Source organism: Schistocerca cancellata, chromosome 7 (assembly GCF_023864275.1).
Source record: "Schistocerca cancellata isolate TAMUIC-IGC-003103 chromosome 7, iqSchCanc2.1, whole genome shotgun sequence".
Lineage (NCBI taxonomy): Eukaryota > Metazoa > Arthropoda > Insecta > Orthoptera > Acrididae > Schistocerca > Schistocerca cancellata.
In genome coordinates this window covers 251,540,789-251,568,649 of record NC_064632.1, presented here as the reverse complement: position 1 = coordinate 251,568,649, position 27,861 = coordinate 251,540,789, and the positions used below count along the sequence as shown (strand labels likewise).

The 27,861-nt window shown below is 40.8% G+C and overlaps 1 protein-coding gene across 4 annotated transcripts in view; it reads left to right on the top strand.

The window, feature by feature from the left end:
- LOC126091908 (polycomb protein Sfmbt-like) overlaps positions 1–27,861 on the top strand; it is a 330,279-nt gene that overhangs the window by 178,597 nt on the left and 123,821 nt on the right. For all 4 annotated transcript variants that reach the window (XM_049907216.1, XM_049907218.1, XM_049907217.1 and 1 more), the window contains one exon: positions 10,332–10,461. In XM_049907216.1, the coding sequence (XP_049763173.1) occupies positions 10,332–10,461 (130 nt within the window). The remainder of the gene's footprint in view (positions 1–10,331; positions 10,462–27,861) is intronic.

Genomic DNA, 27,861 nt, shown 5'->3' with positions numbered 1-27,861 from the left:
GATGTGGGTTTTAAGGGAGAGGGTAAGGAGTCATTCCAATCCCGGGAGCGGAGTGTGCGAGTGTATACCTGTCCTTTTTTCCCCCTAAGGTAAGTCTTTCCACTCCCGGGATTGGAATGACTCCTTACCCTCTCCCTTAAAACTCACATCCTTTCGTCTTTCCCTCTCCTTCCCTCTTTCATGATGAAGCAACTGTTTGTTGCAAAAGCTTGAATTTTGGTTGTATGTTTGTGTTTGTTTGTGTGTCTATCGACCTGCCAGCGCTTTTGTTTGGTAAGTCTCATCATCTTTGTTTTTAGATATATTTTTCCCACGTGGAAGGTTTCCCTCTATTATATTAAAATTATATAATTGGATAGATAAAATATCTACTCTACAAGCAGCAGCGGAACACACACATAAAAGACTGTTATGATTCGCAAGCTTTCAGAGCCAGTGGCTCCTCCTCCTGGCAGAAGGGTTGAAGGGGAAGGAAGAAGGGTGAAGGTAAAGGACTGGAGAGGTCTAGGAAAAGGGTTAAATTTTGGGAAAGTCACCCAGAACCGCGCGTCACGGGAGACTTAGCGTACGGAATGAGGAGGAGTCTCCTTTTCCTAGACCTCTCCAGTCCTTTTCCTTCACCATTCTCGTTCCCCTTCAACCCTTCTGCCTGAAGAAGGAGCCACTGGCTCCGAAAGCTCGCCAATCATAACAGTCTTTTATGTGTGTGTTCTGCCACCACTTGGCGAGTAGTTTTTTTATTTATCCAATTAAATAAAGTTACATATTTATCTTTTTGTGTATATTCTTCATAATTTTAACTCTTAAATTCCTTGGTTGTTTTTCTATTTAAGAGGTGTAACTTCACATTCTGTAGTGCACTTGTTATTTCTTTTGAATAGCCAGCTACACAGCTCAGTAAGGCATCAGTCTCCATTGGTGACACATCAGTAGGCCCAGCGAGTTGCATACTCAGGTTTCCCTGTGTTGTACTTTTAGAATTTCTTAAGTTAGTCATGCTGGGATGAATAGAATGTGTGTAGACCGAGGAGGAACTGACCCCAGTTTGAGAACCACCGAAGGCACTTGTGAATTCCGTCAACTGTCTTCAGGCTGCTGCCCAGGGTGTACAGTGGCAGGGAATCTGGCATGTCACATGGGACATTCAGGATGTTGCTTGTATCATCCGCTAGCTCTGCTGCCGAGGCACCTTTCGGTGAACCCAACACAGTGGATCCAGTCTCACTGCAGGGTGAGTGGCAAGCGGTAACGCATTTGCATCACTGGCATGGGTGCTGGCCGGCTGAATTAGCTCATACACCCTGTGAGTGGGGAGGTGGCTGCTCCTTTAGTGGTGTCCGAGCAGGCACATGGGAAAGATGGATTTGCTACTTATTGGGGGCAGGGGGGACTCCAGTGTTAGGCACATTTTGGAGCCTCTTGGGAAAGTTTTGTTCAGGGCTGCAAAGAAAGCCAATGTGTACTCGATAATGTCTGCCAGAGATTTGAAGGAGTCTTTGCCTGCGGCTGTCGAGTATGTAGGGTAAAGTTATTTGTGAGTTCTGGCCCACATTGGCACCAATGATGCTTGTCGCTAGGGCCTGAGTCTATCCTCAGTTCATATGGGCAGTTGGCAGAAGTGGTGAAGACTGCTGGCCTTGTGTGTGTGTGTGTGTGTGTGTGTGTGCGCGCGCATGCGCGGGTAGTTTGGAGCCGAGTAACGACTCTGTGACAGTCTTGGCTGAAAAATTTTTGACCTCCATTATCAAGCGGAGAATTCTAGACCTCCCCTCGATAGGTCAGGGGTGCCCTTTACAAAGGAAGCAGCTACTTGTGTAGCAGAACACTTGTGGAGTGCACGTTAAAAAAAAGAAGGTGGGCAGTAGTTTGAGGTACTCTAACAAACACTCACTAGTCAACATGCAGATAGCAAAATCAGTTGATGTTCAGGCTAAAGACACTTCAACTGTCAAAATTTCATCATTAAACTGTCAAAGTATTTGTAACAAAGCTCCCGAATTTGCTGTCATCCAGGAAATTTGTTTCCTTTAAATTATCATGGAGACTGAGAACTGGGTGCAACATGAAGTAGAAAGCTTTGAAATAATCAGCATATAATGGAATGTACATCGAAAAGACAGGTTGGACACGATAGGAGGAAGTGTGTTCATTGCAGTCAACAAAAATATTGTCTCTATTGAGGTCAAATTTGATTGTGACTGTGAAGTTATCTGGATGCATATATTGGGTTTAGGAGAAGTCAAATTATGAATTTCCAGCATGCTGGAATATTGAACTGGAAATCAAATTAATTGTTGAATGTGTTTACTGGCCATATGATTCTGCTGAGTCATTAAAATAAAGTCTACACTCAGTAACATAAAAATACCCAGATCATACAGTATTCATTGAAGATGGCATTACTGTAGTGAGTATAGACTGGGGGTCTATGGACTCATTGCAGGCAGTATGGCAGGAAATGATTTGAAGTACTTTTGAACACATTTTCCAAAAACTGTATGAAGCAGCTAGTTTGAGAGCTCAAACGCAATGGAAACATTTTAGAACTTGTAGCTACAAACAGCCCTGACTGTCATCAAATTAATGCACTCCACAGCTGTGAAATAACTTGCAAAAATGGTAAAGAGCAGCATTCGGTCATCATTCTTGTTCTAGCTTGATTAGAGTAGATCTTTTTCGGCTAGTAACTAACCGTTATCAGTGCAGTATTTTGGAGTTTTTATATGTGCCCTAGTATGTTCACACCTATTGTTCATTAAAGAATACTAACAAACTGACAGAAGCCTGAACAAGTGTAGAAATGCTAGTGCATGTATAACAATTCTGAAATACTGTACCTATAATGGCTAGTTACTAGCCGAAATGTGGATGTGTTCTAATAAAGCTTGAAGGAAAATGACAACTGATTGCTACGCTTCACTATTTTTGAAAGCACTGACTCTATAGGTGGTGTCAGTATAGAGACAGTGATTAGTGACCATGATGTAATCATAGTGACGATCTTTACTGAAGTTAATAAATCAGTCAAGAAGGTTAGAAGAATATTTTTGCTAGAAATAGCAGATAAGCAGTTGTTATCATCCCACTTAGACAGTGAATGGAAAGAAATAATTCACACTGAAGGATTGTACAAACATATGGTCATTTGACCATCACACTGTCTCCCATATGGAAAACATGGTAATAGACACACTGGCATAAAGAAGCAACTGAGAGAGTTGGAAAAAAAAAATTGCTAGGACCAGATGGAATCCCAGTTAGTTTCCAAAAAGTACTCTAAAGCATTAGCCCCTTACTTCGCTTACATGTATCGCGAATCTCTTGCCCAGCGTGAAGTCCCAAGTAACTGGAGAAAAGCCCAGGTGACTCCCATGTATAAGAATGGTAAAAGAATGGACCCGTGAAATTTCAGGTCAATATCCTTAACATCAATTTGCTGCAGAATTCTTGAACATATTCTCAGTTCAGATATAATTAATTTCCTTAAGATGGAAGAAGCTTCTATCCACAAAGCACTGTGGTTTTAAAAAGCATTGCTCATGCAAAACTCGGCTTGCTCTTTTCTCACACGATATCCTGTAAAATGTGGATGAAGAGCACCAGGCACGTTCTGTATTCCTAGAGTACCAGAAAGCATTTGATATGGTGCCCCACTGCAGACTATTACTGAAGGTATAGGCATACAGGATATGTTCCCCAATATTTGAAAGGCTCAAGGACTTCTTAGCTAATAGAACCCAATACGTTGTCCTCAACACTGAGTGTTCATCAGAGACAGGGGTTTCATTATGAGTGCCCTGGGGAAGTGTGATAGGATCACAGTTATTCTCTATATACATAAATAATCCGATGGACAGGTGAGCAGCAATCTGCGGCTGTTGGCTGATGATACTGTGATGTATGGGAAGGTGTCATTGTGGATTCATTGTAGGAGAGCACAAGCTGACTTGGATAATGTTTTTAGGTGGTGTGATGAATGGCAGCTGTCTTGAAATGTAGGAAAATGTAAGTTAATGTAGATAAGTAGGAAAAACAATCCCTTAATATTTGAATACAGCATCAGTAGTATGCTCCTTGACACAGTCACATCAGCTAAATATCTAGGCATAATGTTGCAGAGCAGTGTGAAATGGAACAAGCATGTAAGTATTGTAGTAGGGTATGCAAATGGTTGACTTAGCTTTATTGGGAGAATTTTAGAGAAGTGCGGTTCGTCCATAAAAGAGACTGCCTGTAGAACACTAGTTAGCACATCCCATTCTTTAGTGCTGCTGGAGTGTTTGGGACACTCTCTCAGTTGGATTAAAGGAAGACACCGAAGCAATTCAGAGATGGGCTGCTAGATTTCTTCCTGGTGGGTTCGATCAGCACTCAAATATTATAGAGATACTTCAGGAACACAAACACAGATCCTTGAAGGGAAGATGACATTCTTTTCATGAAACTCCATTGAGAAAATTAAGGAAAAAGGAATTTGAAGCTGACTGCCAAATGAGTTTACTGCTGCCAATGTACATTCCGCATAGGGACCACAGAGGTGAGATATGAGAAATTCGATGTCTTATGGAGGTATATAGACAGTCATTTTCCCCTCACTCTGTTTGCGAGTGTATGGATGAAGATGTTAGATATTTTGACTGTTTATTCCATAGAAATGAGATTTGGTGCACTTTACCTCCATTCATGTTAGAATGATTAAAACAATTGATTGAAATGTGCAGAACATCCTGTGAAGGATACAATTGTGTCTTAATAAAAATTGGAACAAATTTTCTATTTATTAATTTCAAATACAGTGGAAAATGTGAACATTTTTAAATAAAATTGTAAGTTATGATAAATGTCCACATAGATTTGGTCTGAAGCCTATCCACGACTAGTGATACATAACAAAGTGGGAAAAATGTTAGACTCTTTCTTTTCAATAGTGGTCCAAAACCCTTCTGAGTGACTTTCTTTGCTCATTGCATTTGTCCTTAGCATTTTTTATGCTCATGTTGAACACAGCTTGATGTGTTCCCCCAGCTTTTACATGACAGCCGTGTAAATATTGATCTTTCCAACATGCCAAATTCATCGGCCTGACCACTAACTGTCAATAAGGTTACAGTTTGTGCTAAGCTGCTAACATTAAAATTTAAGCAAATGGCCCTTGCTTTTCAGATATATCTCTTGTATCCAGCCCATAAACTTGTTATATAAGGGATAGTCAAATGAAAATGAGACAGATGGGAAGAAATTAAGTAAACTGTTTATTATTTCAAAAGTAATTGCCATACTGTCATTACATTTACCCCGCTGTGAGATAAGACGGTCAGTGCCTTCATGGAAAATTGTTAGCGGTTGCCTATGGAACCATGATTGTACCCAGGTGCGCACATCTTGTCCAAAGCAAATCGATAGCCACAAATGTCTTTCTTCAGGGCTTGAAAAAATATGAAAACTGCTTGGGGAGAGATCAGGACTGTATGGAGGATGTGTAAGGTAAACAATGATTTTGAGGCCAATTTCTTTTTACCAGTGTAGCTGGTACCTCATCAGTCACATTTTACAGTTACCTAATCAGCCTCATCCACAAACAAAAATCCAATGTTGCAAGGCTACAGAATTTTTCACTGGATGGCACAACCAAAGCTATACAATATTTTACCATAACAACTGTTGCCACATGGTGATAATGTTAGTCTTTGCTGAAGAACTATGATTAGCTGTTAAATGTGATGAAACAAGTGTATATCTGCCAGTAGTATTTAGCTCCAGAATGTCCGCCCCAATAGCTGAATGGTCAGAGCAACGGACTGTCATGCCAAGGGGCACGGGTTCGATTCCTGGCTGGGTCGGAGATTTTCTGCGCTCAGGGACTGGGTGTTGTGTTGTCCTAATCATCATCTCACCCCAATTAACACACAAGTCGCCGAAGTGGCATCAACTCAACAGACTTGCACCAGGTGACCGGCCTACCCGACGGGAGGCCCTAGCCACACATTTCATTTCTCACTGTAAAATGGCACTGGAGCACATGCACACTGCCATTTCATTAATGTCCCATTTAGGGACATCTACCAATAGACATCATTAGTGCCTACGAAATGAATTGCAGCTGCTTTATCGGAATATCTCAAGAGTTTTAAAAACTTGAACTTACACAATGCTCTGAGGTTTTTCAGCAACATTCATTATATTACAACAAATCATCTAATTCACAAAGATCAAGATTTTTGTCTAGTCCTTTTTAGAGAATTGCGACTAACTTCACAGCTGATAATCACTAAAGAAAGTAAAGTGTTATTTTTGAAACAAAGAACAACTGTCCATCAGTGAGATCAACAGGTAAGTGATACCCCCAAGATAAACAAAGAAAAAACCCTTTTGGAAATTAGGCCATTCATTGTGTAAAACTAAATGAGAACTACACCCCAACCAATCAGCAATAGCCAAAGATCATCCATCTGGACTGTGGATGACCTGCTATGTTACTAAGGGCTTGTGTGATTGACAGACCGTAGAAAATAAGAGCAGGTGATCAGTACAGTTAAACACACTGCCAGTATACACAGGAAGGACTGTATCAAGCTGTCAGTATCCTGGCTGAGGGGAATTCCAGTCCACAGTGTAGCAGAGTAAACACCAACAACAATAAGAGGATTGTCATATCACATTGGATCTCCCTGCTGAACGAGACTTTCTCTGGTTGCAGATGCTCTATTTTAGTAATCAAGTTGATCAGTGACAGGAAGTAGCAAACAATAGCCACACATACAAACCTCGCCCTCCTCTGGCCTCCTGTTTCTGAACAGTCAAATGATGTCCAAGAAAAGTTACGTATGTTGCCATATGATGATAGAATTAGAATGCAATACATAAGGAACGCAATCTTCAGGGGCAAGCATTTCTGTTACCCCAGATATGACAACAGCAAGTTGGTCGAACCATCAGCATTTGACTTTACAATTCTTGCTATAGTTTACAGTATATATGCCCAAAAGTAATTCAATAGAAACAGAGACTGGTTGTAGGAGATTGAACTAACGAAAGAAGAAAGTCACTTTCAATATAGATCAAAATTCTGAATGAAAGAAAAATAGTCATTTTATAATGCCACTTGATTTGTATAAGGGGCAGTCAAATAAAAATGAGATAGATGGGAAAAAGAAAGTAAATAAACTACATTGCTGACCATCCAAAATGCAACACAAAGGACTGGAGGTATCACAGCCAAATTGATTTGGGTGGTGATATAGTGTACAAAAATCACATGATTGAAAATACAGCCCCATGTGAGGAAGATGATGAAACCGGTATTGATCGTTGCCACCATTGCTGGCTGTAGCCACTGCTGCACACCTTGCCATAGAATCGGAGAGGCTCTGGATGTGTTGTTGTGGTACAGCAGTCCATGCTGCTGTCACACATTGGCAAAATTGACCTGGTGTAGCAGCGGGTGGTGTATCCCGGACCAGTCATTCCGCAATCATCGACCAGACGTTTTTGATATGCAATAGGTTGTGAGAACAGGGAGACCAATGCATCAGTGCAATGTGATGGGCGATGAAGTTTTGAACCTTGCATCGTATGTGTGGTCACGCATTATCCTGTTGCAATGTGGCCGTTGGCCAGCTCGGAAGATACAGGAGGACAAAAGACTCCAACATTTCATAGACATGAAGGTGGCTGGTTAGTGTACTGGCAGTGTGCACTACAGGGATGCTGGAGTGGAATCCAGTACCGCCCCAAACCATAATACTGGGTGCAGGACCATTATGGCAACGCATAAGGCAATAGTTCAGTAGTCTCTCACCACAGTGTCTCCAGACACTAATCGAACAATAATTGTGGTGCAGGCAGGTTTGGGATTTGTCGGTAAAAAACATTATCATTTCATTCGTTTGTCCATGCGTGTTGTTCATTACACCATTGCTGGCATAAATGCCTGTGGTTTTGATGCAGTGATAAATGCATCAATTGACGCCTTGCTGACAGTCCACTCTGCTGCAACTGATGTCTAATGGTATGCGTGGACACTGCTAGTTGTGCAACAGACCGAATTTGTTTGGTATGGTTCATGATGTGGCAAAGTGACCACTGCCAAACACACAATATGCCTGTCATTACGTTTAGTGGTGCAACGAGATGGATGCAATCAGTCCCATTGGCCCGTTGTTCCCTCCTGCATGCAGAAATTACAGATCCATGTCACAGTTGCTTGGTTGCATTTGATATGATCATCAATTTATCTGAAGAATAATCCCTATAGGCAACTATTCTTCCTGTGTTGAACTTCGAAACGTGCTCGAAAGACTGTCTGTCTTCTACGAGGCATACTGAAGCTGCATATGCAAAACAACAATGCACAATTCCAGTACATCAACATGGCCGTGTGTTCACCCTTTACGCAGTGTCAGCAGGTGGTGCTAATGGCGCCCATGATGATGTGCGCCTGCGCTGAAATGCTAATCAGGTGCATCTCTCATTGGGACAGATGCATGCTGCAAATTTCACCCTATTTGGGTGCTTCCTTCAGAGTGCTGCATTTTGGGTGGCCAGCAGTTTATTTATTATTTCAAAAGCAGTCATCATAACTGATAATCCATTTATCCCACTGTAAGACAGGGTGGTCAGTGCCTTCATGGAAAAATGTTTGCAGTGAGGGTCAGCTCCCATCCACTCCCCTCAGTCCACTTCATATCTACAGTTTGCCATACATTCTGTGTCCTTATGTTAAATAAAGATTGTTGTTAATTTATGATACATAATATAAAACCTAAAATGAATTTGTCCACAGTTATTCCCACTTCAGTCAGCCCTGTTTGTGTCAAGTACATTACTTCTCACAGCTTGTAGGCAGCATGAAAAAATTGCCACATGCTGTACATTGTTCACTGTGGGGCAGCAGCTATAGTCACTGCCTTATGACAAGTGGGTCACCACATCAGTTCCCACCACTTTCAATTATTTATTGCTGATTTATAATTTCTGCTAAGGTTCTGGTACTAACTTATTTGTGGAATAGAGGTTATGGGGATGGATGCAGTTCTAATGCAGATCCAAGGAGGCTCTGAAAGAGTGATTGATCGTGCCTGCGAAGTCAGACAAGAATTACTCTGTGACTGGGAAAGAGTGTTTACTAAATATCATAGAGTCCCTAGAAGATGAATCTGTCATAACCCATAATGTCATGGGAATCGAATTCATGTGGTGAAGTACCACCCAGCACTGATGAATTGAATGTAACTTCCGTGTGTCAACCACATTTGTATCGCCCACATATTGAAAAGCAGAATTTTTACAGAATTTATAGGCGTTTACAGAATTTATAGGCACTCTGCCTTTTTCAGTCTCCTGTCTGTCCACTTTGCTACGGAAGCAGTGATGCTAATGTAACCCATTATTGGAAAAAACACCATAAAAATTATGAACCTTTGTGTATTCCACGACAATGTGACAGATATTTCATAAATAAGCACAATGTGAAAGCAAGTAATTTAGACCATGATATTGAGTAGAAGTAAATGAGGCAGTACATTCAACTATTAACAAACCACAAAAGATGTGCATATTACTTGAACATAACATTTCATCATAGAAGTTACTGACTAGTGTGTTAGGGTTCGTGATATCGTATGGATGTTTCACTTACCTGAATGCATGTGCATGAATGATACCACCTTTTTTTTTTGTTAAGTAATTCAAAACACTGCTTACAAATTCACAAGAAGAACATTTTAGGAAATGATAGCAATGGGCAAAATTTTTGGAACATAAATAATATGGCTGTTTGTAAACTGAAAAAGGTGCTCATTCCATCAAACATTCTAGGTGTGTGTTTCTTTCCTTTCCTCCCTCCATAGTAACAATATGCCCCAGCTTTCTGATAAGAAATTGGAGAGCTACATTGTAGCTATTGCAACCTTTGAAACTGATATGCTACAGCTATAGTGAGTAATCAAACCATAAATCAAGGAGATAATTAACCTTATGTGAAATCTTATCACTCACAAACCTATAAAGAGTTGAATGACTTATGAATATCAGTGAGAAAGGCTTAATGCCACAACCGAACAAAGTGTGAATGCTCAAGTGCCAGAGATAGAATAGTATTGGATACGCAGTTCCAAAACTGAACAATACGTTTTCATAATCTGTGTTTGGGTCTGGCTATTATTGCAGTAATGGCATGAACAAATGTGGTATAATGAATAAATGGCATAGATAGTTGAACAGATTAGAATTTAAATAACAGTTTGATGATCTTCTGTTTATTGTGTAATTAGAGGGAGATTCCAATTGATGACTTGTACTACATAGGTGTGTCTTCCTTTTTTATTTTACAGGCACCAATTTATGAATGCTGGGACAACATAACAGTTGGAATGAAGGTTGAGGTCGAGAATACAGACTGTGATAACTTCTCAGAATCATTTCCAGACTCATTTTGGGTTGCAACTGTACTGAAAATAGCAGGTAGTATAGTCTTTCTTTAATATTAATGTTGATAGCTGTTTGCTTGTATGCATCTGTCTGTTCTGAAAAGCAATTTTGAACAGCCCAATTGTGTCATGTAATACTTTCAAGTGAGTTACCCAAGTGACACTTAGAATAATTAACTGAATGAGAGCAATATAAATAGATTGCATGAACGGTCATGTGAGAACTTTTCTGATCATATAGGTAAATAGACACTCATTTCTCAAGTTCCCAGGAGAGAGTGTAAGGAATAATCCTGTTAGAAACTGTGGTTAAGTCGTGAAAAAATTTAGTTCCACGCAGAAATTAATTACGCAGAAGTATGCAGTAGGCATAACATTCTGTATTCAGTCGAGACAAAAAATGGAATAACTATAAAATCAAAAGCAAAGAATAAACACAATGTGGCACTTTACGATGGAATTTTCATAAGGTATACACCACTATACCGCAGAATGTATATAGTGGGAGTCAGTACACAATCTCCCCCCCCCCCCCCCCCTCTTCCCTCCCCCTCCCTAGTGTCCTCAATACTCCCCGTTGTATTTGACATTTCGTCCAGATTGCTTTGTCACACCTTTCTTGAAACCTGGGGGCTTCTCCTTGGAATCGGTGTGTTTTTCTAGTTGCTGGGTGGTAGTGCCTGCTGATGTCGCCTGTGTGGCAGCTTCTGATGTCTGTTGAGGCTCCTCTGTATCTTTTCATGCTGGAGGATCTTTAATTACTGCCGTCCGCCGCTCGTGGTCTCGCGGTAGCGTTCTCGCTTCCCGAGCCCGGGGTCCCGGGTTCGATTCCCGGCGGGGTCAGGGATTTTCACCTGCCTCGAGATGACTGGGTGTTTGTGTTGTCCTCATCATTTCATCATCATCCAGGAAAGTGGCGAAATTGGACTGAGCAATGATTGGATAACTGTACGGGCGCTGATAACCACGCAGTTGAGCGCCCCACAAACCAAACATCATCATCATCATCATCATCTTTAATTACTGCCTCTTCCTTCTTCATGTTTCTTGATGCCAGTTCTTTTTCTGTTGGCTGTGAATTGTGAAATGCCACTTTGATACAGTCAAGTGGAACCATGGTATGTATGCCATGGATGTCAACCTTGAAATTGTCACCACCTTGACTAATTGCTGCATATGGAGCTTCATAAGGGAGTGCAGTGGGTTGCATACTGCGTCATTACATAATAGCACATGTGAACAGATGGCTAAATCTGCAGACACAAATGTGCGGCATCCTGTTCGCTTCCAAGGCTGTACTGGACGAAACTGACCTACGGGGAATCGCAACGTAGTAGTGAAGTTAAGTCTGACACTGTGACTGTTTCGTCACCCATATCATGGATGAACTCTCCGGACAAACATAACGATTGGCCGTACACTGCTACTGCGGCTTGGAAGTCACGCTAGAAGGCTGTTCACAATTCTGGTAAAACAGTCGGTAATGTTTCTATCCACTTGTGTGTTACTTGACATCAAAGGGCTTTTTTCAGTTGTTGGAGCCAGTGTTCCACCATACTGTTCGCTGCGGGATGATTAGCAATGGCCCTTATTTGCTTGACACCTAAAAATGTGACAAGGCCTTTCAAGAGGTGTCCCTCAAATTGACATCCTTGATCTTAAAAAAAGGTTTCGCCACAGTCTCTGCAGTGATGTGTGCCTTAGTAATTGTAACCTACAGGCATAGATAGTGGGCCTACAACAGCCATGTGGAGATGGTCAAAACGCTGATTAGGAGGTATAAATGTGCTGGGCAGTGCCTTGACATGTCTTGATTTTGTTCTTTTGACAGGCCATTCATTGTTGGAGATAAAATTTACAGTCAGTGTTCTTGCTGGGCCAGATAAAATATTGTTTAACCTGCTTTGTGATTCCATGGAGTCCAGAATGGGCTAGAGTGTATATTGAAGTGATTCCCTGGGCTCAAAATGGCTGCGGAACACAGGAACAGTACGTGGGACTAGGATCTGACTAGGAATAAGGAAACTTTTCTGTATTGACACAGATGGGAGGAGCATGGATCCATGGTGGTACAAAAAATGCGAAAAATTACGTAAGAAAGTAGAATTACGTCCAAAAAATTACTCAAAAATACACCCAAATACATGTGAAAAGTACGAAAAGGACGAAATGGATGCACAAGGGGGAAAAAAGGGGGACTGAAGCAACTGAATTACATTCTCCACCAGGGTTTCGATTACCTCTCATCGTGCCCTGAAATGAGGAATGTCGTGCCCACTATCCTTTCCACCCCTCCTACCTTGGTATTCCGCCATCCGCCGAACCTACACAATATGCTCGTCCTTCCTTACACAACCCGCTCCCAATGCCTTACCTCATGGCTCAATACCCCTGTAATAGACCTAGATGCAAGACCTGAACTATACATCCTCCTACCATCACCTACTCCAGTCCAGTCACTAACATCACCGATACCATCAAAGGGAAGACTATTTGTGAAAGCAGTCATCTGAGCTACAAGCTAAGCTGCAAACACTGTTCTGAATTCTATGTAAGCATGACAGCCAACAAGCTGTCTGTCCGCTTGAATGGCCACCGACAAACTGTGGCCAAAAAACAAGTGGACAACCCTTTAGCTGAACACGCTGCCAAACATGATACCCCTCATCTCAATGACTGCTTCACAGCCTGTGCCATATGGATCCTTCCCACCAACACCAGCTTTTCTGAATTGCGCAGGTGGGAACTTTCTCTGCAATACATACTACGTTCCCGTAACCCTCCTGGCCGCAACCTTCATTAGTCACTGTCCTCACCCATCCAGCCCCTCCCTGTTCCCATTCCAGCACTACACAGCTGTCATTTCACCGCCACACCCAGTCTCCTAATTTCTTTTTATTTCTCTCACTTCTGCTACTTACTCCCCCACCCCCCACCCACCCACCTACCCCCACCCACCTACCCCCACCCACCTCTCTCCTGCCATCCATCTAAAATGCAGCACTTCACTTTCTGCCATCTGCCACCCCCACAATACTATCCCTCACCCTCCCCACCCCAGCCTCCTCCTTACCCCCACCTAGTCGCCACTCCCGTCATGCACTGGTGCTGCTGTTCGCAATGTGGTCTCAGCTCTCTGAGATTGCAGACGTGTGCAAGTTGTGTGTGTGTGTGTCTACTGTTGACAAAGTCCTTAATGGCCGAAAGCTTTAATTGTGTGAATCTTTTTACTGTGCCTATCGCGACTCAGCATCTCCGCTATATGGTGAGTAGCAACTTTCCTTCTCTGGTATTGAAGATAGAAGTCACCATGACAATGCTCAATTATTAGTAGGTCTTCTTGAAACAGTCTTCATTTGATTTGAATTCAGTGTGTTCTCTACAGTTCAGTTGTATGTAGTGATTGTAGATAAGAAACTATGATTTCTAATAAAAGATATGTTTTTTAGTAACCAATACAGAAAATACTAACGTAAGCTTCTGTGACCAGATTTAGTTGGCATAAAAGTTTTCTGAGTATGTACCGCATGATAATATAAAAAGCTATGCTGGAGATACCAAAGTTTCAGCCACGGTTACAGTGGCTTCTTCCTGAGTCTACTGGTCTGTTTCAGCTGTGCAGAGTTTCTAATATTTTGGCATTACTGCTTACTGAGGGTGACAATTTTAAAAAGATCATTGTTATTATTGGCCTTTTAAGGCAGAAGGAATGGGAACTTTATTCAGGATCTCTGCACCCCAGGACAACTGGGAAATACAGGAAAAACTCGGGAATTCTTTTTCTCTAGGAAAAGTTCAGGAATTTTTTAGAATTCCGGGTATTTTTCTTTGTTTTAGTTTTCATTTAAATGTTTGTACTTTTGACTGGTAAGAACTTTACTTTGTTCTGCTACTGCAGAATAATACAGCAGCAATAAAATGTAAACAAGAGAATAGCATGAAAATAAAACTTCAACTGCAAAAAAATTATACCATTTGCAACAACAGAACACAATGCACACACCAGTATCTGCCGACAGCAAAATGTATCGAAGAGAATGCAGTACTTCGTAATAAAAAGTGCTTGCAATCCATCTTCCTTGTGGGTTGCGTTCTGATAAGTGTAACATCATGGCTGTTTAAATTTCTAACAAGTCACGGGAAAATATTGTGAATGGTAGTTTCAGAAGTGTTAATTTCGAAGTAAATTTCCTTTTACACAAGATGAATTATGTTACATGTGAGAACATGTGATGAAATTCTTAAATCACAGAGTATTAAACTATCAGGACCAACCACTTAGAAAAATTTCAGGCCCAGAAGACCAGCCTATTGTTCCATTATTTAAAATTTTACTGTCACCTTTTTGTTTGATATAGGTAACATAAGCTAAAAAAGACAAAGTTTCATGGTTAGTTTTTTGTATTTATTTTAGTTCTTTCATAGATTACAAACTATGGAATAATGATAGAATAAAGTATAATTATCCTTAAAAAAAGTTGGTGTAAGTTCATGAGCAGTTTAATATGCAGTTGGCTTTACTATGGAAAAATTGAAGTGACAACGGAACATGTATTCAGTGAGGCAACCCACAAAATGTTTGGTGCACAGTAGTGAAATTTATAATCATGCTTATCAGAAATATTCAGCTGTTGCAATTTGAGCTGGAACTCTAAGGATCCTTCCTAACCACACTCTCAGAAAAAACACAACAACATTTTTGACAACCGATATAATGTGTGAAAGCTTAGCTTCTCTTGTGGCTATACTTGTGTGTGTATTAATATACACCATTAATCTTTTCTATTTTTGTATTCACGCTGCTTAACAATGAAGATGTTGCTATTGGCTGACTACATCACATGTCCTATGCTCTGAATATCTACTGTCATTGACTGACGAGATCATGTGATATGAGCTATGATTGGATGACAAAAGCACGTTGCAGTATCAACTTCAGTGCTTTGGGAGCTACAATGCTGTAATTGGAGTAATTCATGTTTACACTGCCATCATACGAGAACATGCAGTGTAAATGTTGCAGCACACAAAGATCTTTCGAAAACACATTGTTTTTTGCTTGTTTTCATTTCCTAAAGTGACGGGAAGTTCTATGTCGGTGTATAAAACCTTCATCATTCAAAGAATTGACAAGTTTTACATATCCTAGGAAAAGTATATTGTCACTTAACATGGGAAAAATGTACTCCAAAGGGGAAAAAGTGTATTTTTAATGGGGAAATCTCGGGAAAATCTAGCCATTTGTTTTTTATTGTACGCTTATACACCATGTTGTTGTAATAGTTTACTACATGGAGGGACCAGAGCTCTGCTGTTATCTATTGCTTCTTACATTGTGTGGTATGATTGGTGGTCTTCAGTGAATGAAGTGTGGGTTCCTGCTGGACGCAGACTGCGCAGTGGCAGTTACTCGTCAGTAGGACTCACGTCAAGTGTTGTTGGTGTGGCCTGTTTGACTCTTGAGGGCAGGCAGCCAGGATGGGGCATGCTCGAGTCCATCCCCTCCCTTCATGTTGCAAGGATGTTGTAGTGTTTTGATGGCTTCTCTGATCTTGCGTTTTACCAAACCTGGCTTCTTGGCCAGTATGCATGTTTCGTTAAATAGTGAAAAGTGTCACTGACCGAATTAGTGAACACCTTTGCCTGGTCAGTGTCCAGCATGTCTTCTACAGCAGGTGCAAGATACAAAATGTGTTAAACTCCACCAAGGACAAAGTAGGTGCTTTACGCACTGCAGGTGCATTCGAGGTAGACTGTCAGTATGGAGAAATATATGTCAGTGAGACTAGCAAGACAATAGCAACATGCATATGGGAACACAAATGCGACGTTCGTCTAGTGCAATGCAGCAAATCTGCAGTGGTCAACACTAGCAAGACTGTAGCAAGGAAATAAAATTCAGTGAAACTTCTGCACTTGTCAAGCAGCTGTATTTGGTAAAATGCAATATCATAGAAGCCATCGAAGTTCTAAAACACCCTAGCAACATGAACAGAGTGGTTGCCAGCCCTCAGTCCAACAGACTACACCAACGACGCAAGGTGCAACTGCTACTGGCAAGTAACTGCCACAGTGCGGCCTGCATCCAGCAGGAGCCCATGCCTCATTTGCTGATGACCACCAGTCATGGTACAATGGAAGAAGCAATCGATAACAGCAGATCCCCACGCCTTTCATCATAGTAACCTATTGCAATAAAGTTCCCATTCCTTCTGCCTCAAGAGACTAATTACGACAATGTCCTTTTTAAAATTATGATGTAATATCCACATCGGTATTTACACTCTGCAAGCCACCATATGGTGTGTGCTGGAGGATTCTGTGTGTACCAGTGTCACTTCTCCCTTCTCCTGTTCGTCACATATGGTTCATGGGAAGAACAGTTGCTGGTAAGCCTCCAAGTGGCCTAGGATCCATAATTTATCTACGTAGCCTTTTCACAAGTTCTATGTAGGAAGGAACAATATATTGGTTGACTTTTCTAGGAATATATGCTCTTGGAACTTTAACTGTTGACCATAACTTGATTCAGAACATCTCCTTTGCAGAGTCTACCTGTTTATGATCAGTTTGATGTCCAAATGATCTCTCTTCCTAGTGTGAATTGGGAAGGCAGGCAAAAATTTAAGAGCTGTTTGACACTTTGAGTGTCTTTACTCAGAATAGTGAGCAAATCTTATCTGTGACCTACAGTCTCATATTCGTACAGGTTGCACTCCTTTTGAACATGATGTGTAGATACAGTAGAACTTCAATTTTACATTTTTCGTGGTACTGTGCCATAAATTCATAGCCCCTGTGAAAAAACCCGTAAGATCAATGCTAAAAATTCCCTGATTTTGCATTTAATTCTAGTAAGATTCATTAGATTCAATGTTTGTACTCAGTCTCACTTGACTTTGTCCTGTTTTCTTCCTCTTGACATTTTATGTGTCTGAATGAGTTATAAGTGGCTCAAAAAACACAGTTTTGCACTGTGGTTGGTGGCAGATGTAAGGGAATGTTTTAGGGTGTTGCAGAGAGGGGAGACGCGAGAGAGGAAATGCTGAGGTAATTCCGATCAGCATCACCAACACAACTTGCAGTGTTTAGCTACACTGTGCTATAATGATGGGTCGAGTACGTTTCACACTACTTTTTGCAAAAACTGAATTAATTGTGACGTGGCACTGTGAATGACCAGTAATGAGGCTATCGATTTGTCGATCGCTATAGCACCAAGTTGACGTTTATGGATGGTGTTATTTGTGGCAAGAACCTTTAGAGGAATATGTTTGTAGTTGCACAACATGTGAAATATTTGTGACAGGGAAGAATATGGAACATTATTGATCATTGTTTCACGTGCAGCAGTTTACATTGTCCTCATAGGTTAATGCCTAACCAGACATTTGCAACTTACCACATATTCGGAAATAAACAGGAAAATATTTATTTCATCTTCCATTCTCTAATCATACAGAAATATTAAATGACATGTAATATTGCAGAACATATTATTTTACAATCAGAGCGAAGTTCCAGAACATGATAATATTAAGCTGAAAAAAAAAATATTAGCATGCAATGAATTGCGAACCTACAACCTTCAACTCAGCTAACCATGACGTTATCCATTACGCTACAGCTTATTCATCTGAATTTTGTATTGTGCGTTAGTTATCATAAAATGTATCAAAGTTTACATTGTTAGTGCTTTATTAATTGACATTTAATGATAAGGGTGACGTATTTGTGATACACTTTCAATGTACCATTGCTTTGACATGGCATACAGTGCACATACATCACATGCTATGAAGGAAATGAATAATTAAAATGCATAGTTAACTCAGGGGTTGATCATAATGCTCGCAAAAGTCAGTACTTGAAAGCCCACTAGTGACATCCCCACTGCAAAAAGTATTTTTAAGTCACTTGTGTCTAGGGGCAGCCAGTCAGGTGCTCGCAGCTGGCCTCAGGTCAGCAGCTTGCAGTAATCTTCTGTGAACTGTTCACATATTTTAGTCAATATACATTTTTTAATACAGCTTTCATCTGAAAAATGTAAAAATATAGTTGCAGTTTGTGCTTCATAACATGTGGCAGTAATAAAATCTTAACATTCGCCCAGGATACAGCCATGATAACCAAAATTTCTGTAAAAACTAACCATGAACATCATTTACAAGGGGAAAAACAGTTTTTTAGCAAAGGGTCGTTTACGACATGGCCTTGTTACGTGTGCCCTGATATTCCATTGTGTGGCAGGAAATTAACAGTACTTACAATTGGCCATTACTTTTTTCTTTATTTTAGGAGAGTGAAAATCAGCTGAGGAGCTATGGAATACAGCTTTCTATTTAACCTGTAAATCATTACTACAGACTACTTTTCAACATCATTCTCCCTGACTTCTAATCTCGAATACCTCAGATCTTGCTACAAGGAGCAACAAAATGATCTGACAATTTTCGCAGCGATGTTGTTGAGTGAGTAGCTGGTGGGGATAGGTGCGTTTTGGAGCCTGCATGTGGACATTTTTAGTAGCCATGGAGCAGTGGTCAGTTGAGCACCGCATGTTTGTTGTCGAGGTGTTGTTTAAAAGAGGTAATTCCTGTGTTGCTGGGCAGCGGCAGTTCTGTAGGCGTTTTAATTTAGGTCCACGAGGAAAAGTTCCAACAGGTAACACGGTTATGCTGTGGATGAGTAACTTCAGAGCTACCGGTTCAGCATTGAAACAGAAATTGACAGGCCGTCCAGGGTCAGCCCGGACGCAAGAGAAAATTGATAGAGTAAGAGAAGCTGTGGAAGCCTGTCCTTGGCAGCTGACCTGTAAACAGGCTGCTGCTTTGCATATGTCTGACCGCTCGCTAAGATGAATTTTGCGGTTCGATCTGCATTTCCATCCATACAAAATGGCTATTGTTCAGCATTTAAAATGCAATGACCACGCAAAGCGAAAGGCGTTTTCATATTGAATAATTGATTTGATGACAGATGAAAAAATGTTCAGAATGAGCGACAAGATGAATTTTCATCTGAACAGTTATCTAAACAAACAGAACTTTCATTACTGGTCAGCTACAAATCCTGAAGAACTGCATGAACATCATCTGCATAGTCCTAAGCTCACTGTGTAGTGTGGTGTAACAAAAATTTGTGTCACTGGGCCATACTTCTTTGAAGAGGATGGTCAAACTGTTACGGTCAATTTGCAACGTTACGTTATGTTATGTTACGTTACAAAACTTCCTGGTCACTGAACTTTGGACAAAATGCTTTCTGCGCAGTAGAATGTGGTTCCACCAGGATGAGGCAACTGCCCATATAGCCAATTAGGTGATGGAATTTTTGAAAACTAAGTTTCATGGCCAAGTAATCTTGCATTTTGGGGATATTGCATGGCCAGCACGCTCCCGTGATTTAAACGTTTGTGAATCCCTCCCATTGTGGGGTTTCTTGAAATCAAGAGTCCGACATTGGGCAAATTTCAGGTGGCCATAACCGAAGAAATCGCTAACTTGTCTCTTGCAATATTAGGGAAGGTGTTCAACAGTTTTGGTACAAGACTGGAAGAGTGCTTCATCACAGAGAGGCACCACTTGAAGGATGTCATCTTCAAATCTTAAACTGATGAAATTGGATGTTCCAATGTTATTTTATTTAATTTCTATTGACACCATTCTGTAGTAACCAATAAAACATTTTTTATCACTCTTAACATCTGTGTTATTTGTACTTCAAAATCGTCAGATATTTTTGACACTCCCTGTATCTCAGAAAGTTATGGAAAGAACGGTGTTGCGACAACGTTCTTCTACTCGCATACCAAATATTAGGACGGACAGAAAGAGAGAGAGACACACACACACACACACACACACACACACACACGAAAATATTAGTAATATGTGAAATTTATACCAAATTTCATCAAATTTCGAAACAAATGAAATAATAAATTTATTTATTTGAACAGTCTGATACAGAATATCTCTTTTGGTGTATGTGCAATTTAAACATCTTGTTTCTGAGACACAGTCTATATAAATTTGTAAATCCTATCAAAGAAACATACTGTCACTTGGTCTGTTATGTTTCTCACCATAAAAAATGTGCTTTGATAATATGCTTTACTGTTTTTACTAATTGTCATTAGCAGTGACAAATTACATTTGATTTTTATTTGTCAACAAAAACACTAATTGCAGTCAGACAGTTTTAATTCCTTATGTAGTTTACACAACTACTACGAGGTGCATTCAAGTTCTAAGGCCTCCGATTTGTTTTTCTCCGGACTGGAAAGAGATAGAAACATGCACATTGTTTTAAAATGAGGCCGCGTTTATTGTCAATACGTCCCAGAGATGGCAGCACCGTACGGCAGATGGAATTTTACCGCCAACGGCGAGAATGAGAACTGTTTTAAATACTTAAAATGGCGACGTTTTCCTTACTTGAACAGCGTGCAATCATTCGTTTTCTGAATTTGCGTGGCAAGAAACCAATTGAAATTCATCGACAGTTGAAGGAGACATGTGGTGGTGGAGTTATGGATGTGTCGAAAGTGCGTTCGTGGGTGCGACAGTTTAATGAAGGCAGAACATCGTGTGACAATAAATCGAAACAACCTCGGGCTCGCACAAGACGGTGTGACGACATGATCGAGAAAGTGGAGAGAATTGTTTTGGGGGATCGCCGAATGACTGTTGAACAGATCGCCTCCAGAGTTGGCATTTCTGTGGGTTCTGTGCACACAATCCTGCACGATGACCTGAAAATGCGAAAAGTGTCATCCAGGTGGGTGCCACGAATGCTGACGGACGGGACGACCACATGGCTGCCCGTGTGGCATGTTGCCAAGCAATGTTGATGCGCAACGACAGCATGAATGGGACTTTCTTTTCGTCGGTTGTGACAATGGATGAGACGTGGATGCCATTTTTCAATCCAGAAACAAAGCGCCAGTCAGCTCAATGGAAGCACACAGATTCACCGCCACCAAAAAATTTTCGAGTAACCACCGGTGCTGAAAAAATGATGGTGTCCATGTTCTGGGACAGCGAGGGCATAATCCTTACCCATTGCGTTCCAAAGGGCACTACGGTAACAGGTGCATCCTACGAAAATGTTTTGAAGAACAAATTCCTTCCTGCACTGCAACAAAAACGTCCGGGAAGGGCTGCGCGTGTGCTGTTTCACCAAGACAACGCACCGGCACATCGAGCTAACGTTACGCAACAGTTTCTTCGTGATAACAACTTTGAAGTGATTCCTCATGCTCCCTATTCACCTGACCTGGCTCCTAGTGACTTTTGGCTTTTTCCAACAATGAAAGACACTCTCTGTGGCCGCACATTCACCAGCCGTGCTGCTATTGCCTCAGCGATTTTCCAGTGGTCAAAACAGACTCCTAAAGAAGCCTTTGCCGCTGCCATGGAATCATGGCGTCAGCATTGTGAAAAATATGTACATCTGCAGGGCGATTACGTCGAGAAGTAACGCCAGTTTCATCGATTTCGGGTGAGTAGTTAATTAGAAAAAAAAAAAACGGAGGCCTTAGAACTTGAATGCACCTCGTACCTACGCTTATTGTCAAAAGTTCTATCATATGGGGTATCAAGTGAAATTTGTGACCTGTTTGAGGACTTTTTGGTAGGGAAGACACAGCATTTACCTTGGATGGAGGATCATCGTCAGACGTAGAAGTAACTTCAGATGTGTGGCAGGAAAGAGTGTCGGGACCCTTGCTGTTCATGTTGTATGTTAATGACCCTGCAGGCAATATTAATAGTAAAATCAGGCTTTTTGCAGATGATGCAGCTATCTATAATGAAGTACTATCTGAGAAAAGCTGCATAAATATTCAGTCAGATCTTAATAAGATTTCAGCATGGTGTAGGGATTGGTAATTTGCTCTAAATGTTTAGAAATGTAAAGTCATGCACTACACAGAACAAAAAAAAAAACTAGTATCCTATAATATCAATGCATCACTGTTGGAAATGGCCAACTCGTACAAATACCTGGGTTTAACACTTTGTAGGGATATGATATGATATTGGAATGATCACCCAGGTTCAGTCGTGGGTGAAGCAGGTGATAGACTTCGGTTTATTGTAGAATACTGGGGAAGTGCAATCAGTCTACGAAAGAGATTGCTTACAGTTCACTTGTTTATTTATTTATTTGAGATACATATTCCATAGATCCAGTATGGCATGATTACGCATGGCTATGGAATGAGTCAAAGCAGATATAATATAGATATCATACAATACAATACATACTGGTATATTACACATGGTAGATGAATGATTCAAAACTGGTACAATACAAAAGTATAATAGAGATAATAAACAATATAGTACAAAAATACAATAGTTATGTAAAAACAGTACAGATACAATGACAAAGGAAATAATCTGAATTACTACTCAAATTATATATCTCTGCTGAAGAATTCATCTAAAGAGTAGAAACATTTTTCCAGTAGGAGTGTGTTACAGATTTTTGTACTTGTGTACTTTACCTCTTTTTGTACCAGAGACATTTTTCCGTTCACAGAACGTATCACCTTTCCGTCTTGTGTTATAATGATGGTATGCCTCATTTTTTTCATATTCAGAGGATTTGAGAAATGTGAAAGCCATGAGCGAGAGGAGATATTGTGAGGTAGTGGTTAATATACCTAATGTTTTAAAAGTTTGCGACATGAGGTTCTCGGAGGAACACTACATATTTTTGTGGCTCACAAAAATTTTTTTTTGAGAGTGGTGAGTTGCCCCAGAAGATTATTCCTTAGCGCATAACTGAATGAAAGTAGCCGAAATATGCAGACTTTGAAACGCTGATGTCTCCAATTTTGGAGATTATTCGTATGGCAAATGTTGCTGAGCTAAGCTTTTTTAGTATTTGCTGTATGTGGAATTCCCATTTGAGCCAGTTACCTATGTGAACGCCTAGGAACTTTGTGCACTGAACACTCTGTAACTGTTGGCTCTCATGTGCAGTGTTAATCTCTTCTGGGCTTAATTAACTGTATTTGAACTGCATGTAATTTGTTTTATTGAGGTTTATTGCTAGAGTATTTGCTGTGAACCAGTTCAGAGCATTTGCAAGTGCTTGGTTGGCGTTTAACTCTGTCAGTGGAGGTTTTGCTGGCTGTCACTATACTTGTGTCATCTGCAAACATTGTGATGTTGCTAGCACTGTTTGAGGACAGGGGTAGGTCATTAATATGTATAATAAATAGGGGGGGGGGGCAAGGACTGACCCTTGTGGAACTCCAAAAAATGGTTCAAATGGCTCTGAGCACTATGGGACTCAACATCTTAGGTCATAAGTCCCCTAGAACTTAGAACTACTTAAACCTAACTAACCTAAGGACGTCACACACACCCATGCCCGAGGCAGGATTCGAACCTGCGACCGTAGCAGTCCCGCATGGAACTCCATCCATGATGTACTGTTCCCCAATCAGACTCTACCTCTCCTATTTGTACAACAGTAACACCTAATACTATTTTTTGTTGTCTGTCTTCTAGATATTTGTGTGACCCATTCTACAATATTGCTTAAGTGTGTGGACCCGTACCAGATAGAACTAACAGGGGATATTGAACATAAACAAGGAAGGGCAGCACGAATGGTCACAGGTTTGTTTAATCCATGGGATAGTGTCACAGAGATACTCAAGGAACTGAAGTGGCAGACTCTTGAAGACAGGCGTAAACTAGCCCAAGAAAGTCAATTACAAAGTTTCGAGAATTGGCTTTAATTGATTACTCTAGGGATATACTAAAACCCCCTATGTATCGCTCACACAGGGATCGTGGGGATAAGATTAGAATAATTACTGCACTCAAATGCATTCAGTCAATCATTCTTCCTGCGCTCCATACATGAATGGAACAGGAAGTAACTCTGATAACCGGTACAATGGAAAGTACCGTCTGCCATGCATCTCACAGTGGTTTGCAGAGTGTATATATACACTGGTCTCCAAAATTAAAGCAACAAATGGACACAAGGTTGCATTTATTTTGCCACAAAACAGTATACACAGTTGATAGTAAAGCAGAAGCAATGTGAAGAATGCGGAACATAAACAACTGCAACATACATAACAGTAGATAAAATTGTTATTCATTTTTCCAACTAAACAGATTTGCCCACATGTTCTGAGAACTGGTTAATATGGTCAGTATGCAGTGTGACCATCTCTGGCAGCAATACAGGCCTGACAACGACGGAGGATGCTGTGAGTGTTGTCATCAAACTCATGTTGAGGCATTAACGCCAATTCTTCCTGCTGATCTGCTCACAGGTCTTGGAGAGTGGTTGGTGGATGCTGACATGGTGCAACCCATCTTCCTAGTGCATCCCAGACATGTCATATGGGGTTAAAATTGGGACAGTGAGCAGGCCATGCCATTCAACAGTGTCTTCCATTTGCATGAAAACATCAACTGCCCCTGATCTATAGGATCAGGCATTATCACCCATCAGTATGAAGTCTGGGCCCGCAGCACCTCGCAACAACCACACGAGGTCCCAAGATCTCGTCACAATACCTGACAGCAGTTAAACCATGGTAATTCACCCATACAATTTCATAAAGAGGTGTTAAAGTGCTCCCCATAATCCCTGCCCGCACCATTGTGGATCTTCCTCAATATCTGTCTCTGTTCGCTATGTTTAGGTCCCGAAATCATGTTCCACATTCCCTCCAGATGCTAATCCATCGAGCATCACTCTTCAAACCAAATTGGGACTCATCTGTGAAAAGAACATTGGTCCACTGTTTGACCATCCAGGTGGCATGTTGACTGCTCCAGTGTTCCCTTCTGTGAAGATGCATCAGACGTACACATACAGCAGGTCTTCGACGATAATGGCCACACTGCTGAAGCCTTCTGTACACCATTTGCTTTGATACAACACGTGCAGTGGATGCTGCGAGGTCAGATGCTAGTTGCCGTGCAGAACTAAGGCATTACTGTTGTGCCCTTACAGCCAAATAACGGTGCTCTTTTTCTGATGTCACCTGTGGTTGTCCTTGCTCTGGTCTTCGGGATACAGTTTCGGTCTCTATGAACAGTTGCCACATCTGAGAAACAGCAGAATGATTCGCATCAAGTCATCTGGCCACATCAATTTCTGACTGTCCTGCTTCCAATCTTCCTATGGCCCACCACAGAGGAGAGTTTGGTCGGTGTCTTCTCTATGTCATGCTACACAGTCTGTGATTGTGTACACAGTAATTGAAGATGTAGGACTACACAGCAAACACTGGCCTCTTTGATAGGTGATATGACGTCAGCATTGGCGTTGTTGTCCGTTGACCAGATGCCACCTTCCGTGCAGAACACAGTCGTACGGACATCTGTTGACAGTTTGTATGATTATATTGTGAATCAGTCATAGGATAGTTCGTTGCTTTAATTTTGGACACCAGCGTTGATGGGCATGTAGAATTCTAAACTCTCACTATTGTAAGATGCTAAAGTAGCCTTAACAGTCGGTAATCCTGAATTCCTGCAACACAGTGTACACTTTACTGGCAATTTCTTAAATCAAAACCTCTTTTAGGAAGAAAATTTCCTAGGTCACTACTGCTGAGAAAATGCACTACTCAACAGTTTGCCCAGTTTTCAAAATATTTCATACAAAGACAAAAACTACATAATCATTGGTATAGTGTATATCTTGTTCTGATAATAGGCTCGTTAAGCTAACTAGCTTATATCACAAACCCAGTGAGTTTTTTTGGATTCTCCACTCCAGTGCAGTATGTTAATAAACACTTCTGCACATCCAGGATTGTGAAATATAATTACAACAGTCTTTGTGTTAGCGGCAGATTCAATCTGCTGAAAGGAACGTCACATAAAATCATGGAGCTACTTGTGAAATGCTTTAGTCAGGTACAAAATTCTCGAGAGAACTACATAAAGTTCTGCAACATAAAAATAAAATTCAGCTTCAAATGAAGGAAACCAGTGATAGTCGCCGGCAATCAACACTGGATTCAGGTCAATCTATCTGTTTAGATCTCTGCAGCCAGAAAAGTATAGTATAGAACACTTTTCTTGTGAAAAATTGCTCATAGTTTGGGAAGAACTTACTTATGTTTTTAGTCACGAGAAATAACTTCGAAGAATTTTTCAAAAATCCTTCATTGCCATAAACTGTATCTTAAAAACTGCGTAAGCAACCTAGATCGTTAACATACAATTTTGAATTTCATGCGGAATAAATTAGGCAGCTCCTTGTCCTTTGTGAATTATAAGCTTTCACTCTCTGCCACGTGGAAGCACTGCAAGCTGCAGACCCGATGTGAGCCAAGTGCAACCGATCGGCTCACCTAATCAGCACCGAGATTTGCTGTCCCTAGACATAAGTTGTGGAGTCTACTCAACCTAATTAAACTGAAGTCTACTTGACTTGTTTAAACTGCCATTGGCTACAAACGAAACACACACACACACACACACACACACACACACACACACACACACAGCATGTTAGATTCAGACGCCTTTCACTGTAGTTCACAGTTTCCAGCTTAATTCATCATATTCATAAATTTTTGCTTTTTTTCTGAGTGGTTGGTTGGTTGATTTGGGGGAAGGGACCAAACAGCGAAATCATCGGTCCCATTAGATTAGGGAAGGATGTGGAGGGAAGTTGGTCATGCCTCTTCAAAGGAACCTTCCTGGCTTTAGCATGAAATGATTTAGGGAAATCACAGAAAACCTAAATCAGGATGACAGGCCGCGGGTTTGAACTGTCGTCATACCGAATGCGAGTCCAGTGTGCTAACCACTGTGCCACCGCTTTCAGTTTTTCTTGGTGAAAACAAAGGAAAGATGTCTCAAAAAAGCATTTGGCGATGTATAATTTGTGGTCGTGACATGTCATAAGACTGCTCGAACTGATGAAATTCATTACCACAAATTATTGTATAAACATTGTATTGTAAATTTAATTTCCTTCACTTATACCGATTTTATACGATATATTGGTGAGAAAGATTTTTAATCATATATGCCAATGACATATATTTTCACTCATATTTTTGTGGTTTTAACATTTTCTTCAATTCTGCGTTTGCCTCAATTTTACATTTTAATTCTGGACTGCACCAAAATGTAAAATAGGGGTCTCACTTTAGTCATACAATACAAATACTGCACACTGACTGGTCCTCTTACTAAAGTAATATACGCACATCTGGAGACAATGCCTTGTCCAGAGGCCTGTTAATCACACTTCACTTCTGTGACTGGAACTAGTTCACCACAATCAGGTACCAGATTTTACCAACAACACTTTCAGACACCGTTCATCCCAGTAATGTCCAGTCCTAAGACTCAACAGCGAAGTCACATGATTTAGAGAGACTACTTCAGACTGCTGTAGGCATTGAGAGGGCTGTGTGTTCCAC